This window comes from Danio rerio, chromosome 8, assembly GCF_049306965.1.
Source record: "Danio rerio strain Tuebingen ecotype United States chromosome 8, GRCz12tu, whole genome shotgun sequence".
In the NCBI taxonomy this organism is placed as follows: Eukaryota; Metazoa; Chordata; class Actinopteri; order Cypriniformes; family Danionidae; genus Danio; species Danio rerio.
In genome coordinates, this window is record NC_133183.1 from 13906396 (window position 1) to 13925809 (window position 19414).

At 33.5% G+C, this 19414-nt stretch overlaps 2 protein-coding genes across 6 annotated transcripts in view; both read right to left on the reverse strand.

The window, feature by feature from the left end:
- The window catches only part of dab2ipa (DAB2 interacting protein a), a 212658-nt gene extending 202140 nt beyond the window's left edge, over window positions 1–10518 (reverse strand). For 2 of the 4 annotated variants that reach the window (XM_073910098.1, XM_009303798.5), the window contains exon 1: window positions 1475–1685. In XM_073910098.1, coding sequence (XP_073766199.1) covers window positions 1475–1514 — 40 coding nt within the window. In that variant the 5' untranslated portion in view covers window positions 1515–1685. Of the gene's footprint in view, window positions 1–1474; window positions 1686–6229; window positions 6357–7775; window positions 7898–9932 lie in introns of those variants that run through there. The other 2 variants (XM_017357419.4, XM_009303797.5) reach the window with 2 other exon arrangements.
- Window positions 10519–11417: 899 nt separating this feature from the next.
- Window positions 11418–19414, reverse strand: part of phf19 (PHD finger protein 19) — a 63091-nt gene continuing 55094 nt past the window's right edge. Inside the window, exon 15 of one of the 2 annotated variants that reach the window (XM_005166852.4) lies at window positions 11418–13972. In XM_005166852.4, coding sequence (XP_005166909.1) covers window positions 13639–13972 — 334 coding nt within the window. In that variant the 3' untranslated portion in view covers window positions 11418–13638. The remainder of the gene's footprint in view (window positions 13973–19414) is intronic. The other variant, NM_001128526.1, reaches the window with a different exon arrangement.

Here is a 19414-nt window from a genome sequence, read left to right on the forward strand (position 1 = left end):
CTTGATATACCACGAGGATTATGTTCTTCACAAAGATTGTCACCATTCAGAGCCATTTAATCCTCACAAAGTAACAAGCGGTGTTGCTCTGAGCCTAAAAGACATTTATTGGAAGATTTATAACCACAAATTCAAAGTGAAACAACAAGTAAAAACACCCAACAGGCATCCCACCGAAAGTTTCCTTTGTATTTTTTTTATACTGTAGAAAACCCCAGCTGTATTCTGAATAGAGAGCTAAAAGGAAGTCAATCATAATACTTACAATAGTTTAGAGCATCCACGTCTATGATCTATTTGATCTTTGTGCAAAAGAGCTCATTTAATTAATTATTCATTGACTCAAAACATTTTAAACTTGTGTTGAAATGCAAAAGTCTCACATGGGTTATGCTGATGAATATCTGAACAATTCTGTTTGATAGCGGATTCCTGGTAAAAATTAAAATGCGATGAACGCAGCAGAATATTTCCATGTCATTAACAACAAAATACTTCTTTTAAAGCCTATATAAAGCATGAATGAAACTGGAAGGTTGCTGTATAGTAAGTTTGGATACCATAGTTTTAAATGGCTGCACAAGAAAAACAACATTTAAAAAAGTGAGGTAAACAAAATTCTACACTAGCTGTATCTGTCCTGATAACTAATTATTTTTTCATTGAAATCTCTTTAAATGCTTCTCAAAAGTTTCTCACAACTTTGAAACGATGAAAAACTGTGGTCTGACAGGCTCTGAAAGTTTTATTACGATTTGCTCAAGGGTCCATGACACAGAACTCTTTTAAGTTCATCTCAGCCCACATGACTGTCACATCATTATGAACATAGACAGCATTAAATCCCTCAATACAATCCTGAGGCTTCGTTTAGTCTCATTAGAAAGACATTAATCATCAAAACTACAACCAGAGCCATGACTTCATTCCTCAATACAATGGCGTTAATGTTTTTGATTGTAACCGAGGCAACATTCACAACTAATTTAATTCACTTTCGACTGTAAAGTAACCAATATGAGAGCGGAATTTCAGTTCAGTTCAAATAATATAATAAACATTTAGAAAGTTGCTGAAGTAATTGCGCATGGTGTAAGTAACGGTTTTCAACGCTGTCAGACTGAAAACTGACCACTTGGTCTGTTGTAGATCAAATATCAAGTAAAGTTTAATGTGTGTCAAGAGTTCAACCTGTTTTGAGGTAACAGTAGCAACCTGAGCAAACACATCTGTTGATGTTACAGCATTAGTTCATGTAAACACACACTTTCGAATCCATTTCCTACAAAAACGACAAGTTGTAGTAAGTAATTTTGAACAAAACCACATCTGTTCTGTCATCGCAGAATACAAAAAGCTCTGGCAACCTGTCTTAATCTGTTTCTCAGCTTCGCACACACAAGCTAACATCATTGTCTGGCTCTCAGCACTTCATGAGTCTTTGTTAAAAGTGAATCCAAGTTTCTCTTCTTACCATGGTGGCCGTCCAGCTCGAGTTTGTTGTCCAACTCCATAACTTCAAAGACAGGCAAAATCAGGCATGCTTTCAGTGGCAGGGGAGGGAAAGACAGCAGCGGTTCATGGGAAGGGTATACTCTCTCTCTCTGCTTGTCACCCGTTTGCCAGAAGAGCTCAGCCTCCTGTACAGCCTGCCTGTGCTGTGTTCTGGCTGCAGCGCTGCATCTGGCAGCCGGAGCTGATCTGAGCAGGGCTGAGCCACTTCTCTGGGCCCCACTCACTCCCACACCAGCGCCTCAGCTCTTAAAGACACAGCGGGGCTTTTTTTCTTCTTCACTTGATCACTTGCTTGTTCATTCTCTTTCTCTCTTATAGAGTATTTCTTTCTGTCATCATTACAGATCATTCACTCTATTGTTATTTTTATCTTATTACAATAAAACTGGTAAGTGAAAAGAGAGATTTGTTTCACATTATTTACTGCAGCTTGTGTTGTCATGTTGCCCTATCTGTCACCTGTCTTTCTTTATTTCATCACTTTCTGGTTTCCATTGCATTGTATTACTAAAATGCCTTAAATTATTTAAAGTAAAAGAAAAAAAATATATATAAAAGTAATTTAAAAAATGAGAATAAAAAAAAAATTACCAAATGTAAATGTAATTACAAAATCTATTAAATAACTGATGCTGTCATTTTTGTGTTAGCATTTTTATGGTTAACTGAAGTAACTAAAACTAAATAAATTAATTATTTGAAATAAAATAAGAAACAGAAATAACATCATGAAACACAATAAAATATTCTAAACTTATTTTATTTCACTCTGTCATTTTGTTTTAGTATCACAAACACTGAAACTACTCAAACTAACTAAATAAAATTAAATAAAAACTACAGGTACATATTTTATTCAAAGCTAACAAATATTACAGTAAAAAACTACAGGAAAAACAACAACAAAATAACTCAAATCAACTGTAAATTAAATTAAACAGAAAATCTTAACTTCTCAACAATTTTAACTGTAAATAAATAAACATTGCTATGCACTTTATAAAATTAAAAACTTGCCATTTGTTAATAAATACTCTAGATATTTCAACTTTTTTGTCAAAACAACATAATATAATTAACAAAGATTTAGATTTAAGTGCTTGACTGGGGAATATTTGCTTAGGTCATGTATATCTTTATAGTTTAACTGTTCTGATGCAAATTAGTCCGAGAGTTACAGTATTAAATATATTAGTTCACATTTTCTTTCTCTTTGAATTAAGCAATAAAATAACATATTCTAGCATCAAGAACAAAATAAAAAAAGACAAATAACAAATATATGAAAATATATGAAATATATGAAAATAAAACAGATAACAGAACATTTTAGATAGAAGTAGCACATATTAGGCCCAAAAAAATATATAAATACAAATTTGCAAAAGGTACAGCAGTAGTAAATAAATTATTAATATTATAAAATAATAGTTAAAGAAAAGGGATAAAATACATAAACATGCATATTTTCTCTGTGCACTCCATTCATAACTATGCCAGGGGCAGGGAAAATTGGTCAGCTAAAGGTTTTAGTTCTTCTTGTTATTATTATTTATTTATTTATTATTATTTTTTATTTCATGTATATCATTGAACATAAAACTATTTAAATTAAACAAAAAACTAAAAATGACAGAGTCATTTCTTAATTTAAAAGAAAAAAATCCTAAGGCATAAACTATATTAACACAATTCTGATTCATTTTCAAATCCAGTTGCACACATTTTGCAAGCGATGAAACTAATATGAATATCCATTTAACATCTAATGTTTCTACAACTGAAAATCTACATACATTTTATAAGATGGATGGAAAGCTAAAACAAAATAAAGAAAATGTTCCTTATGTTTTGATGGGATATGACATATTTCCATAGTCGTATCCTTGCACTCATTAACACACAATTTACTGATGCATCCACTCCAAAACTGCTCATTAGTAAATCAATCACCATTCCAAATAATTTTGGTTATATTAACACTTACACTACAGCACTTTAAGACTTTATTACAGACTTCACAAACTGAACAATTAAAAAAACCTGAAACTTGAAATCTGATCAGAGTGCATTTTCACAAATCCAATTTTAATCGGATTTCAGAGCACATATGGATATCAAGTGGCTTTCAGCACAAGAGCTGTGAGATTAGGATGCTGATGGTGCAGAGGGTGAGTGTGCGTGAGTGTGTGTGGTGTTATATGTGTGTTTCTGCAGGGGGTGTGCAGAGTAAACACACAGAGACATTTGCTGAGTCAGGAACAAGCTGCCAGTGTCTGACACAAGCATTAGCACAGAGCTGAGCTTCGATGACACACCAGAAGAGTCTCACTGAGATCTAAAAAACTGTCTGGAATGAATGAGATCTTTTGCCAAGTCAGTGATCTAACTGATCATACACTACTGTTCAAAAATGAGACTTTTAAAATGTTTATTATTCAGTAAGGATGCATTAAATTAACCATAAGAGACAGTAAAAACATCATTAATATTGCAAAAAAATTTCAAATAAATGCTGCACTTCAGAGTTGTTATTCATTCTGAAAAAATAGCAACAACAATATATACTTATTGGATATACAAGCCTCAGCCTATATTTTTGTAAAACTCAAAAATGTTCCACAACATATGTTTGACTGCAGTTTCTAGGTAAAATGAACACTATAGGGCAGTATGACGGAAACAACTTTGGTTCCTTTTCATATTAATGATATTTACAAAGACACATGATCACCTGTAATTAAGGATTATTTAAGTCCAGTTCTGCACAAAACCAAATACAGTAAATATCACAAAACAACTTGGAAATGTCTATGATTTTTTTTTATCGAATACATTTACCTCACCATTCTATGTCCATTTGGACATCTCTACTTGTGTGGTCAGTTTGCTCGGTAGCTCACCTTGTACGGTGTTGTACTAGTGATGCAAAGAGCTCAAGTTCGAGCCCGAGAAACATAGTTCCACAAAAGAAATAAAAGCATTGTAAAATCAAGGTAAAACTATGTGACTTTCTCTTGCTTTTGAAAACATTTGGTTTTAGAGAAGGGTTTATGTCTGTCAAGTGCTGGTCTAATTGATCTGTATGATAAGTTAGGCCAGCTTGGTTATATAAGTTATGATAAGACAGACAGACAGACAGACAGATAGATAGATAGATAGATAGATAGACAGACAGACAGACAGACAGACAGACAGACAGACAGACAGACAGACAGACTGTATAAACCACTAATTGATCTGTATGATAAGTTAGGCCAGCTTGGTTATATAAGTTATGATAAGACAGACAGACAGACAGACAGACAGACAGATAGATAAATAGATAGATAGATAGATAGATAGATAGATAGATAGATAGACAGACAGACAGACAGACAGACAGACAGACAGACAGACAGACAGACAGACAGACTGTATAAACCACTTATATAACCAAGCTGGCCTATTTAATGCAAGAATTCTCTTTAACCTTTTCACAAAGCAAGCGTTAGCATAATGTGTCTCGTCCCCAAATTCAGTGCCATTGTGAAGCAGAGTCCCTATTAGGCAATTCTAAACAATAGCAGTCCTGTAACACCATCATAATTATGCCTCCCCTTGCAAATTACTGCTTGGCGGCCTGTCTGGGACAGTTCTGGACAAACAGAAAACAGTGGAGTCTACATTGTGTTCCATCATGCTTCATTTCACAGCTCAGTCTATTGAAGGCACATCTGAAATTTCAAAGGGCAATTCACCCCCCCCCCCCCCCCAAAAAAAAAGTAAATGTATTCATTATATACTCACCCTGAAATGATCCCAAACCTTTATGAGTTTCTTTGTTATGATATTTTGAATAAAGCTAATAAAAGACATCCATAGTTGGAAAAACTAATTCTTTGAAAGTCAATCGCTACCACTTTCCAGCTTTCTTCAAATACTTCATGTAATGTCTACATCGATGTGGTAAATAAGAAAAAAAATGACGTTCAAGTTTTAGGAAGTTTTAGGAAGTATCTTGCTGTATGTGTTCAGTTTTGAGTAAACTCTACCTTTAACACAATGAAGACAAGTGGGATACTGAAGTTCATAGCCCTTTTGTAAGCATTCCCTTCTAATGTGAGCAGGTTCAGATAAAGAGCCTACCTTTATTTTATTAACTTGCAAAAGACACCCCTGACTATTCATTAAATCACTTATTTTGAACTTATTTTTGTGGTAAAATCAGCATAAACATTAATCAGTAAAAGCAGCATAGATTAACATCAGCACATATGATGAAAGTCACTCAGACTTTCTCAGTTAATTCACCACTGATGGAAAGAAAATAAAACAACTGCCACATGTGTGTATATGTATGTGTACCAAAAAATAGCAGGTGTGTATGTACACCAAAAAAAAGTACCCATGAGGTCAAAATTTACTGGTATCACAATACTTGTGGGGACATTTAGTATGCAAATAATAAAATGGCTTATAAATCACACAAAATTAAGTATTTAAAAAATGTAAAAGATTATTCAAAACAATTAATAATTAATAAAGATTCTGGGATAGGATTATAGAATATACTGTCTGTATACAGTATAAAGAGTCATTATGTCTATGGGAAGTCTCCATAAAGATGGATATACAATTATATGAAAGTGTATGTTTGTTTGTGTGTGTGTGTGTGTGTGTGTGTGTGACAATTATATGTAAGTGTGTGTGTGTGTGTAGCAGATCTACTCACTGGTGTTTCTGGTTTGTGTGCTCTGGTCTTTACGGAGCTGAACTCCCTCAGGGATGCTGGTGCTGCGGCGCAGGAGCCATACAGTGCATGATTCAGCACGCCGCTCTTGAAACAGCAATGGACTGATCTAAGAACAGGTCACAGAAAGATATTTATTAGTTTAGAGTTTTGGTGGATAAAGATGTACAGTATAAGAAGGTCTGAATAAAGCTCATCATTTCGGCTTTAACCTGTCACTATGTACTAGTTGATGTGTGCTGCCCCCTTGAGTTCAAAGGATCCTATTAAATATTAGGCCGTAATAATGTGGTTAAAACAAATTGATCAGCTGTACTGTGAAATTTTCATTTCATTTTTTAAATATTTTCCATGTAAAGTTTAACAGAGCAAGTACATTTTCACAGTATTTATTTACTAAAATATTTCTTCTGGAGAAAGTTCTATTTCTTTTAGTTTGGATGGAATAAAAAATAATCAATGTGATTAAACCTGTTAATATATTTTTGATTGGCTACAGAATAAACCACTGTTGTCCAATGACTTACCTAATTACATAACCTCACTTGCCCAATTGACCTAGATAAACTTTAAATTGCCCTTTAAGCTGAATAGTAGTATCTTGTAAAATAACTAGTAAAATATTATGTGCTGTCATCATGGCAAAGACTCAAAAAATGTTATCAGAAATTAGTTATTAAACTATTGTGTTTAAACATTTAAGAAAAAGCCTGCTGCAAGGGTTTTAACAGGTACTAAGAAACATGACCACATATTTATATTTTTTCTCTGTTTTGATTTGTACTGTGCAGCACATTGGTCAACCTCTGGTTTTGTTAAATAGTGCTACAGTATATAAATAAAATTGACAATGACAAACAGCACTTGTGAAATGTTTTGAGAATACAAACATTTCACAGGATGGCTAATCTTTTTGTCTTCAACTATAAATACAAAGTGCTTTAAATGTAATTTCCCCATCCATTAGAACGAGTCTTGTTTCATAAAAAATAAAAAAATAAAAACTTTATATATATATATATATATATATATATATATATATTGTAATTATAATGATATTGTATTAATAGTGTATTAATAGATCCACAGAAAAAAAAAAGCATGAACAAGAAGTCTGTAATTACCTAAAATATTAACATTCAACTTAAAACACTTATTGGGGTTCACATAATTTAATAAGCACTGGTCACAATAAGTATGCTGTTTTTCTATATCATTTCGCTAATTATTACAATAGAAAAACAATAACTTATTTATAAAATGTTTGTGCATTTAAATGTAATTCCCAGCTAAGTGTGTGTGTGTGTGTTTGTCTATACATACACACACACACACACACACACACACACACACACACACACACACACACACACACACACACAATTTAATATAATAATTAGATGTCAATATATATAATAAAATAAAATAAAAATTATATATATATATGATACATAATTATTATTTATATATTATTATATAATATATAAATAATATAATATATAAATAATATATCTTATAAATAGTATACCTCTCTCTTGTCTAGAAGAACTAGTTGACATTCTGCAACCAAGCAAAATTTCACCTGCCACCCAATTGGTTCTGAAAGTGGCTGTCCACAAGATAACCAGTGAACTGATGAACCTTTCATGTCTGTAAAGCAGAAACCATTTTTGAATGTTAAGCATGAGGAAATGAGGAAAGCAGAAGAGGCATTCACAGATCAATTACAATCATGGCAGACCTTAAGAAGTGTGTGTCTAAGCTGCTAAACGAAGTTGACCCACTGGTCATGATGCCAACTGTCGCACAGAATGAACTGTCTATGAATGAACAATCCTCCCTGCTTGGCCTATTTATTCAGCTGCAGCAGGAGTACTGTTTTATATAAAAGCAAAGTGCAAAGTTGATTCAATATTACAGTATAGCCTTCAACTTCTTCAAGCATATTTACTGATTTTACAATACACGCTGGTTTGATCCTCGGCTCAGTTGGCATTTCTGTGTGGAGTTTGCATGTTCTCCCTGCGTTCATGTGGGTTTCCTCCGGGTGCTCCAGTTTCCCCCACAGTCCAAAGACATGCTTACAGGTAAATTGTCCATAGTGTATGAGTGTGTGTGTGTGTAAATGTGTGGATGATTCCCAGAGATGGGTTGCGGCTGAAAGGGCATCCGCTGCGTAAAAATGTGCTGGATAAGTTGGCAATTCATTCCGCTGTGGCGACCCTGGTTTAATAAAGGGACTAAGCCGACAAAAAAATGAATAAATAAATGAATGAATATGCATGATAAAAAGTGAACAAATCCATATGGAAAAAATGATACAGTAATTTAGAGTAAATAAATATTATATTTTGAACCATGCTATATTAAAGTACATGAATTAATGAATTAATCTGTTTTGGTAGGCTTATACGGTGTGGTAATACAATAACTAAAGCAACATTAACAAACTAATTAATACTGCAGTTTTCTACAACCTTGGGATATCAAGAAACAATAGAGGTTTGTAGTGCACATGTCGGTGGGACTGTGCCATAACATTCAAAAGTGCTTTTATATAACTATGAAAATGATTCAATCATGCGTATTTACATTCTGTAGAAAAATTAATCATGGTTTTACTGCAAAAAAACACATAAACATTGTTATTGTAGGTAAAAGCATGGTAATGACAAATTCATCATGGTTTTAATGTGGCAAAAACATTAATAAAACCATGATTTTTTTTTTTTTTTTTTTGCATGTGATTTGCTATACATAATTTTCTTCAATCAGAACTGTTTTTGTGAATGTGCTTTAAACTAAAATATAACCTTCTCAGTTACCGGGTTAACAAAGAGCATTATTTGAATGCATTAAGTTATATGTTAAACAAAAATTTGCTTCATTAAATGTCAGGTTGTGGCCATTTTGCACCATATTTTTGTTGTGTAGATATTTTTCTATTCTAATTTTGACATTTTGCATATATTTTATGGCCTAATTTGAGTTAAGTGTAAAAATATGAATGATAAAAAAATATTACAGTAATTTAGAGTAAACGACTACTATAGTGATTTTGAACCATGCTATGGTAAAAAACATGAATTGATATGCTTTGGTAGGCTAATTCTATAATTGGTGTGAAATAACTAACTAAAGCAATATTAACAAGCTACCCAACACTGCAGTTTTCTACAACCATGGGATATTATACTGCAGTTTACTGTGGTAAAAATTATATTACAGTTAAAGTTTAGCAGTCGACGATAAAATTAAATACTAAATTATTCATCAACTATGTTGTAACTATATGTGTGTATACAGCATATTACACTAATATATGGTTCAAAAACACTACAGTATATATTATAATTTACTAAAGGATTTATCATAAGGGAAAACTTTTGACTGTAATCTTCAATACAACGATATTTGCTTTATGTACGACTAAGTAGTGTAAATGAAATAAAGTACAGCACAAAAACATACAAATAATGCAGGCTGTCTTAAAAGTGGCTAACTTAAATGAAAAGCCCTACAATTAGCCCCCAAGATATTCTTACTGCATGCATACTATTGTATTTTTTCTTTTAAAGAAATGACATATATGTGTCTAGGAAGGCAAGCATACTTCTTCATACAAGTCACACAACATTTCTAATATTACCACAATTACTTCAGAAAGCTGTTTTCGTCTACTCACCGGTGACCCTCATCCATCCCTGGTGTTGACAGCGGGTGATATGTGGTGATATGGGGGTAGGACCACCAAACATCTTGTCAGTGTCCAGTTCTCAAGAAACTACGTTTAACGTTATAAACATGCGTGCACCTGATAGATGTATCAAAATAAGATAACGCGTCATCAAAATGAATGTTTTCATAATATAAAACAGATGACGCTGCTCTGCGCGTGCAGACATGACCTGTTTTATTGAGACGCGCGTGCTCGTGACTGAGAGTGAAGGGGACACGAGGAGAAATGTACAGTAATACCTTAATTAAATTACCGGATTAAACTCTCTAGCGAAGAAAGCAACTTAGCTGTCGACAAACACAAAACTCTCTCTCTCTTTAAAAATGAACTTATAACAAAAAAAAAAAAACAGAAGTTAACGATTCAGTGTGGACATTTGACAAATTCTTACAAACTTCTACAGAACTATAAACTATATTAAAACACATTTCACCAAAACTTGGAGATTTTGCCTTAATCATTTTCCTCTCAGGTAAACACGTCCTCGTGAAGGCCTGACTCATGAATATTAAATACATAACTTATTTTACGCTCACTGATTGGATGAAACCAGCTTTTATAGCAACTAATGTAAACACGGCGAAGGCTTGTCTCATGAATATTAAATAAGTTACCAAAAGAAAAAAAACACGAGTGGACGCTTCAGTTCGTACATTCAACAAATTACAAACTTCTACAGGAGATGAACTGTATTAAAACACATTTCACCGAAACTTGGATATTTTGTCCTAATCATTTTCCTCCCAGGAAAACACAACGTCCTTGTGAAGGTCTGTCTCATGAATATTAAACATGTAACTTACTTTGTGCTCACTGATTGGTTGAAACCAGCTTTTATAGGAACTAATGAAAACAGAGAAGGCTTCATGACCATTTAATAAGTTACCAAAAGAAAATAAAAACACGAGTGAATGCTTTAGTTTGGACATTTGACAAGTTCTTACTAACTTCTACACAACGATAAACTATATTAAAACACATTTTATTGATATTTGGAGATTTTGTCTCGATTACTCACCCCACAGGTAAACACAACGTCTTCGTGAAGCCGTGGCTCATGAATATTAAATAAGCAACTTATTACGCTCACTGATTGGTTGAAAACAGCTATTATATTATTCATTTATTTTCTTTTTGGCTTAGTTCATTTATTATTAATTAGGGGTCTATTATATTAACAAATATAAACAAAGCAAAGGCTTCTCTTGTGAATATTAAATAAGTTTCCAAAAGCGTCCACTTCATGTAATATACGAGTTAAACCTCAATATATGCATATATGAGTTAATACATATATTTAAACATTTTTAGCATAAAGTCATGGAATTTTGTCCTCATTAAAACCCTAGAGAAAAATTAAAATATATAACCGTGATAACAAATAATACAAAAATCTCAACACAGGTAAAAAATGTAGATAGACAAGACAGCTTTAAATTATTGCTGACAAACTGTTTTAATGGTCTGAAACAGGAACGAATGAATAATGACAAATGTAAGTTTGCACATTTAACATGTTTGAACATTGTTACACACAGCAAACACGTTTAGAACATATGGTTTTGAGAGTGATGTGTAGAAACAGTCATAAAAGCATTCAAGACTTATTCATTTTAATCGTATACAAATACTATAGTTTGTTTTATTCGAACTTTCTTAAACTTGTAACCAAAATATAAAACTCCTCTTGAAATGTGACCAAGCTGACATACAAAAGGTGATCAATACAACAAACATTGTATTTTGTTAATAAAACAGTCGCAATTTCCATTCAGTTTTACAAATGCTTTTTCCATTGGGGAAATGTTTTAAAAGTAAAAAGTAAATCTTAGAAATATCTTTGTATAAATTTTTTCCCTTTAAAATCAATTAGAAAATATAGGTCAATTTATCCAATAATAGCTTGCATAGCTGATAAACATGTTAATAGTGCAATAACAAAATGGGGCTAATCTTATATCCAATTATATACATGTAAATAATAAAGTATATTTATAATGTTGTATACTATAAAACTAATCAAGTCAAATCACAAAATCTGACGGCTTTAGAACCTCACATAGCTTTCAAATCGTCACATAAGTGGCCATTATCCACTTCCAAATCCATCTCAAATATAACAGCAATCTTTGGAGATCTTCTATGAAAACATAAATTTGACGGTCATCTGTGGTCAAATGTTGAAAAGAGCCTAAAATCTATTGCAAATGAAACACAAATGATCACTTTCCACGATTAGTTTCCTTCTGCTTATCCAATCTGAACATACAAAAGCATATAAAATAGAAAACAATCTTCTCAAAATAGTATTTGTATCACTTTGGTTATATAATCACCTAGAACAAATTAAAAAATGATGGTGGAAGAGGACAAACGAAAGTGCTGACTAATTCTTTTAACATGGCTAAAAAGTACCGCTGTATTGTTAATCTTAACAAAATGTGTACAAATCGCTATAAATATTCCTTCTCCCGAAATACTGAATGAAATGACAAATTACTTTAAGTAAACTACTTTCAAAAACAAGTGCTCCATGTTTCTTTAAAAGAATAGTTCACCCAAAATTCGTAATTACTTCATCCAAAAAAAGGAGAGTTATGATAAATAGTACGCTGCCTCTTCTAATCTTTATAATGGAAGTGAATAGTGCTTGTGTTTTTGAACCTACAAAACGCAGCATTCATCCCTCATTAAAGTAATCCATATGATTCCAAAGTTTTTATGACTGCATCCTAAAGTGATTCAATAGATTCTTGTTACAATGATACAAGTTACAAGTTACAATGTAAGTCAAAGAAAAAAAAAAACTGAAGCACAGATATTAGAGCAAATCAAAACAATGATAAGGGATTAAAAGTCTAAAAATGAAATGACTTAAAGAATAGTTTGACGTAAAGGATCAGAATATAAAACTTTTTGCCCAGCCAAATTAGTTTGGATCCTATTTTCGTATACTGTAACTCAACTTGAATATGCATACAGCAGTTATTGTAGTTTATATAGTGTTAAATATACTATAGATATTTTTCAGAAGGCATTCCTTAACTTACTTTAGTTGTATGGAATACTTATATGATGGATGAATGTGGTTTTTGGAGCTTTAAAAACTCGGGCACCATTCACTTCTATTCTAAATCTGAGAAGAGCCAGGATGCGGTTCAGTTTGATCAGTTTGTGTTTGTTTTATACAAAAAGGCCATATGTAATTTATAAAACACATTTTATTTTCTTGGTGAACTATTCCATTAAACTAAAAACTTAATGATATGAACTTTGAAATCCTGGAATTCATGGGGGGGAACTCTCTTTATATCTGAAAACTAATGAAATGACTTCACATTGAATAATACTGTCCATTATGTCCTATCTAATAATGAAACCAGCTGTCATACTGCGTACGGTTAGTATTTGTTACTACACTGAATCCGGTTTGTGAATTTTAAAGTGTCCTAAAAGGACACTGACTTCAAGAAAAATTTATTTTACCATCGCAGATGAGATAAACTTATATTTAAAAAACACTATATGTGATATGTGGAAAATGATGTAAACAAAACTAGTACTCTGAACTATGACTTTGAAAAAAAGCGAAGCAAGTATAAGCACTATGTGTGACGCGGCACATCTGCTCCACACCTCCGTTCTGTGACATTCAGTAAGGTGTAGTTCCTTCCCACTCCACCAAATACTGCACCTTTCCTTCAGGTGTGATCCTGCGAGCCAGAACCTGATACTTCTCTCCGCAGGTGAGCCGACCAGCCGCTCCGAAATAACTGGTGATGGAAGACTTGAGGTGCAACAGCGAAGAGTCGTCCTCGCTGATGCTCTCAAACGTGTGGCTGTCGATGCCGTTTTCCATCAGGACATTTCTCTCCTCTCCAGGCATGTTGATGGGGCTCGGCTCTCGCTCCACCAGCTCTCGTTTTGTGGCCAGTAAATTGTAGTTAGAGGTGGGCAACTTCCTCTTCCGACTGCCTACATTTTTCCTGGAAAAGAATTAAACAAAGAATGAGAACTTGGACCTCTCAGAAGAAACTGAAAGAAACAGAAAAGTTTTAAATGTATCTGATGTACTAATCTTGCAATAGCAGTAGGCATGTGATCAACCAAGGTAAAAAAAAACAAAGGAAGACAAGCCCTAAAACTAAAACTTATAAAAAACTTACTTCAGAGCCGTTTATATCAAAGCTGATATTTATCCCCACCATGTTGGTGTTTTTAACAAGGTGGGTCGTTAATCCAACGCTCAACCCTCAACCATGCAGCAATTCGTTTTGTTACAGATGCACTATTTAATACTTATCACTGTCAACTGTAATCTTTATTGAATTGATCTTCTCTTCAATCATGTCAACGAACTCATTGGTCTCTGTTCATTTACAAAACTCTTATTGGAAATCAAATGCTTTTTCCATTGGGGAAATGTTTTAAAAGTAAAAAGTAAATCTTAGAAATATCTTTGTATACATTTTTTTCCCTTTAAAATCAATTAGAAAATATAGGTCAATTTATCCAATAATAGCTTGCATAGCTGATAAACATGTTAATAGTGCAATAATAACATGGGGCTAATCTTATATCCAATTATATACATGTAAATAATAAAGTATATTTATAATTTTGTATACTATAAAGATAATCAAGTCAAATCACAAAATCTGACGGCTTTAGAACTTCACACAGCTTTCGAATCGTCACATAAGTGGCCATTATCCACTTCCAAATCCATCTCAAATATAACAGCAATCTTTTTTTTCTTAGGGTTTATTTTAGGCCTTTTTTCCTTCATTAAGTGGATAGGACAGTATTTCAGACAGGAAGCGAAGTGGGAGAGAAAGACGGGTAAGGGACGGGAAATGTCCTCGAGCCAGGTTTCGAACTCGGGACACCCTAAAGTGCAACAGCACCACGAGTTGACGTGCTAACCACTAGGCTATTGCGCTGCTGATTTTGTAGTTTTATTAACCTTTGCATACCCAAAGTTCGCACTTTATTTGGTTACTCTTTTCAGTTTTCTGCTGCTGATGCTTTGATTCATCTGCAGCATTCCTTAAAGCTCAACACTTTAATTCCACTATCATCTTTTAGAAATTCAATCCAGTCAATAGTACAAGATACCTGAGCTAGTTTGGTTTGTTGGTTTTATATGTTATTATCTGTATTTGTGAAATTGTTATTGTATTGTGTACCTGTTGCTTTTTACTGTATCTGCTTTTTATGCTGCCTCTTGGACAGGTCGTCATTGTAAATGAGAAATGGCTCTCAATTGACTTACCTGGTTAAATAGACATACACTACGGACAATTTGGCAAACCCAATTTACCTATAGCTCATGTTTTTGGACTTGTGGGGGAAACCCACGCAAACACAGGGAGAACATGCAAATTCAACACAGTAATGCCCACTGACCCAGGCGGTGCTCAAACCATCGACCTTCTTGCTGTGAGGCGACAGAGCTACCCACTGTGCAACAATTTTTAAGCCAAATAAATAAAAAAATAAATAATAATAATAATAATTGATTTTGGCCGCATAATTTAGATTCCTTTTTATCAGTTTAAATGTTTAGCAGTTTAATAGTCACCTAAGAAATCAAATAGGTTTATACTTTGTACTTTCCCTGTATGTCGGGACAGATCCACACACCGCCACTAGATGCTCTTGTGTCAGCATATAGCCACAGAATATAATTTCTCCTGTAGTTTAGTAGACTCTATTCCAGTCAATAATTCAAACAGTTTAAGCCTTTAAATCTTTTAAAGGCCTTAAATTATAAGGTCCAATTGAGTAGCCAAATCAACGACATTGGAATATATTTTAAAATAACATACCAAATACATTAATTTTAAGGGCCAATCCCAATTCTACGCCTTAGTCCTTCCCCTTCCTTAAATGCACAGTACAGTTATGATCATATTGCCTCATTATATCCTTATAATAACATGATATTGTTGCCTTTGGTGATTTCCTGAAGATTAATACCAAAACATAACACAACTGGAATAACTACAGCAGTTGCAATGGTCTGATCTCATACAGTATGAAGCAAGAGATCGGCGCGATGACGTGGTGATGTGTGCAGGTGTTGTAGTGCTGTCCCAGGGGTACAAAAATAGAATTGGGCCTAAGTGTATCAAAATAAACTACAAAGTACAGCAGCTACAAAATGTATCAAACCAAAATACTGTATTTTTATATTTGAAAAATACTACAAAATAATTTAGGTAAAAGGTAGCATGAAATTTCTTTGCAAACATTCCATCAATAGGTCTATTGGATCAATCCCTCCACTATTAAACTGAAGTGAAGTAAACAACATTTAATACCAACAAATTTTCTCTGCCACTTAATTTGTTCTGTTTTGTTCTGATCTTAAGGTTAGGCAAATAACTGAGAAAGCACCAATCAGAGGCCTCATTTTTAAGAGGTCATAATGTACTGTAGACTTCTTGCAAAGTATTTTACAGTATTTTGAAACTACAAAAATATCAGACACTAAAGTATTTTGATACAAAATATTAAGTCATTTTCATCAACACTATCAAATACAAATAACAAAATACTATTTAGTATTTGAAATACATACTTGAAATAAATGTATCATAAATACAGCCCATCCCTGATTATACTTTAACATTCCAGCCTGAAAAAAAAAAACTCTTATAGCCATGCATATTGTATCACTTTAACTTTCTTTAGATTTAGTAATATCTTTTATTATTTCTAAAATAAATTGTATTTATAAATTTGTAAGCGCACATTATAAGACTACACAAAATCATGGTATTATATACTCAGTAGCTTATATCTCACTGACATGGGGACATCTGTATTTAATTGTAATTAAGTAGATCTACACCGGAAAAAAATTATGCAAAGATGATTCCTTCGATTTACAAAAATGTTTTTAAGGTAAGTGGTTGTAAACTATTTATTTGGGCTGAATTTAAACAAACAAATTATGTTGAACATTACTAAATTTAATTTGTGGGCTTAAATTCAACCCATATAAATTGGTTGTAACAATTTTGCAAAAATGTTTTTTTTTTCCGTGTATATCCCTGAATGATGTCTGGAGGTTGACGATGAACACTGAGCCCCCCTCCCCCCTTCAAAAAACAAAAACAAAAAAACTTTGGATTAATGCAAATTACAGGGGTCGCCCCATTGAGCTCGGAAAATACGGAAACTCGTATTTAAATGGAAAAATTACATCCCTGAGCAGGGGAATTATTTCATAATTCACACGAATCTTGAATCTAAACCTGGCTATATTATAGCATGGAAAACTTGCTGTTTTCTGCCCACTATAATTTAAAAAATGTGCAAAAAATAAATAAATCAAGATTTGTTCCAAAGCCAATAAATAATTAACTAATTTCTTATAATAAATAAAAAACAAACAATCACTTCCTAAGGGGACTAATAATATCATACCTAATTTTTTTACTGTTTATTTATTCCTGCTAAGCTAAAAAAAAAAAAACAATTTATCCAGAAGAAAAATGTATAATTAGAAACACTGTTTTTTACTACTTAGTATGGTATGCTATATTTATTTATAATACATTTAATTAGCAAGGTGCACTATACTTTGTTCTGTTAGAATAAAATAACTAAATAAAACAAACTGTAGATTTTTGTTAATATCGTCTTATGTGTCATCTGGCAAATTAACATAAAAGTGAAATAGAATCAGAATCATCCACAAGATGTCACTGTTTAACACTCAATTGTGCTTTCTAGCCATTTGTTTGTCCTCTTTTTACTTGCCTCTGTGGGCGTTACAGCATTTTAAAGGTCAAACGGCAGAACTGGACTTTCAGTTTTTTTTTTTTTCCCATGCTGTGAATCTTCTGGGGAGTTTCCAATCTGCATAAACCCCATAACGACCACACATTTCAGCCCAAGGGCACGTGTAACATGGGAAATCACAGCATGCAATCCAAATCCAATGCTGAGACCCTCATTTCACAATCATTACAGCTGCTAAAATGGGCCGTACAGCTAAACAGTATTAGTACATGAAAGCGGATATGTGTTTGTGGAGTGTTTGATCTTGCCCAAAACGAGGAGGCACAGTAGGGGACAGGGATCTGTCGACCCACACAACTTTTACAGTGGAGAAAAATCCAAGTCGTGTTTATTTTCCTCAACCCTCTCTCTCTGCCTCCCTTCAAATACCCTCAGGAACAGCGCAAGAATACTAATGAGTGTTCATATCCTAAAATAAAGAAGACAAACTATGGGAGAAATATCAAAGAGCGAGCAGGGCCTGGTGTTGACAAAAGTATTGAGTTTTTCGATATGTATCGATACTAAAAACTGCAACACTCTACATGTTCAACATACAGGCTAAATAAAGTCAAATAAAGCTAAAATACACATATTAAAACATAATCTAAAGTGAAAGTAGCTAATTGAGGGAGAAAATTCTTAGGGTGCTTTCACACTTGGTTTAATTGCCTGGATCAAACCCAAGTTTGATTTCCCCCCCCCCTTGCCACATTCTCAGTTAGTTTGTTCACACTGTCTTTTTTCCTTCTGAACCCCGTTACGGTTGTGTCATCAACCTGCTGTTTTGTGTACAGCGGTTGCTAGGTGATGCCCACAAAAGCAAAGTTCTGAAATGGAGCGTATTACGATCATTCTGCTTTTACTGAATCTATTGTTTTGTTGCGTCTATCTGGCACAAAAAAAAAAACAAAAAAAAACATTAAAAACATTCAGAACATCATGCAATGTCTGCAGAAGTCGTTTTTGGAGGAGACAAGCAGACATTGTCATTGTTTGCACTTGATCAGTCCTGCTTGTTGTCACCAAGGTAGGTGATACACAGACACAAACACGAATGAACGTTATGAAAACTAAAGTTTGTTGTACAGTTGGTGGTTCACTTCCGTTATTTGGTTCGATTTAATCCATATCAGAAAAGAACCTTACCAGAGTTTGCATGAACCGTACCCCAGACCACCTCGGGTATGGTTCACGGGTGCGCACCCGAGTTCAGAAGACACGCTCACACTAGCTAAATGTACAGTATTTCGATGTCAAACGAACCCGGGTGTGAATCAAAAGTGCTAGTGTGGAAGCACCCTTAATGTCAATTCAAAATCATTACTGTTAAATTTGGTGTCCCTCAGAGTTCAAATTTGAACCCTATACATTGTAGTATATACAGTGGGGGTAATAAGTATTGAGTACGTCACCATTTTTCTCAGAAAACATATTTCTAAAGATGCCGTTGACTTGAAATTTTTACCGAAAGTTGGTAACACCCAAAGAAATCCACATATGCAAAATAAACTAAACAAAATAGTTAACACATTAAATCATGCATAATAAAATGAAATGACACAGGGAAAAATAATTGAACACATGAAAAAAGGGAGATGTAGAAAGGCAGTGAAAGCCCAGACAGCAGCTAA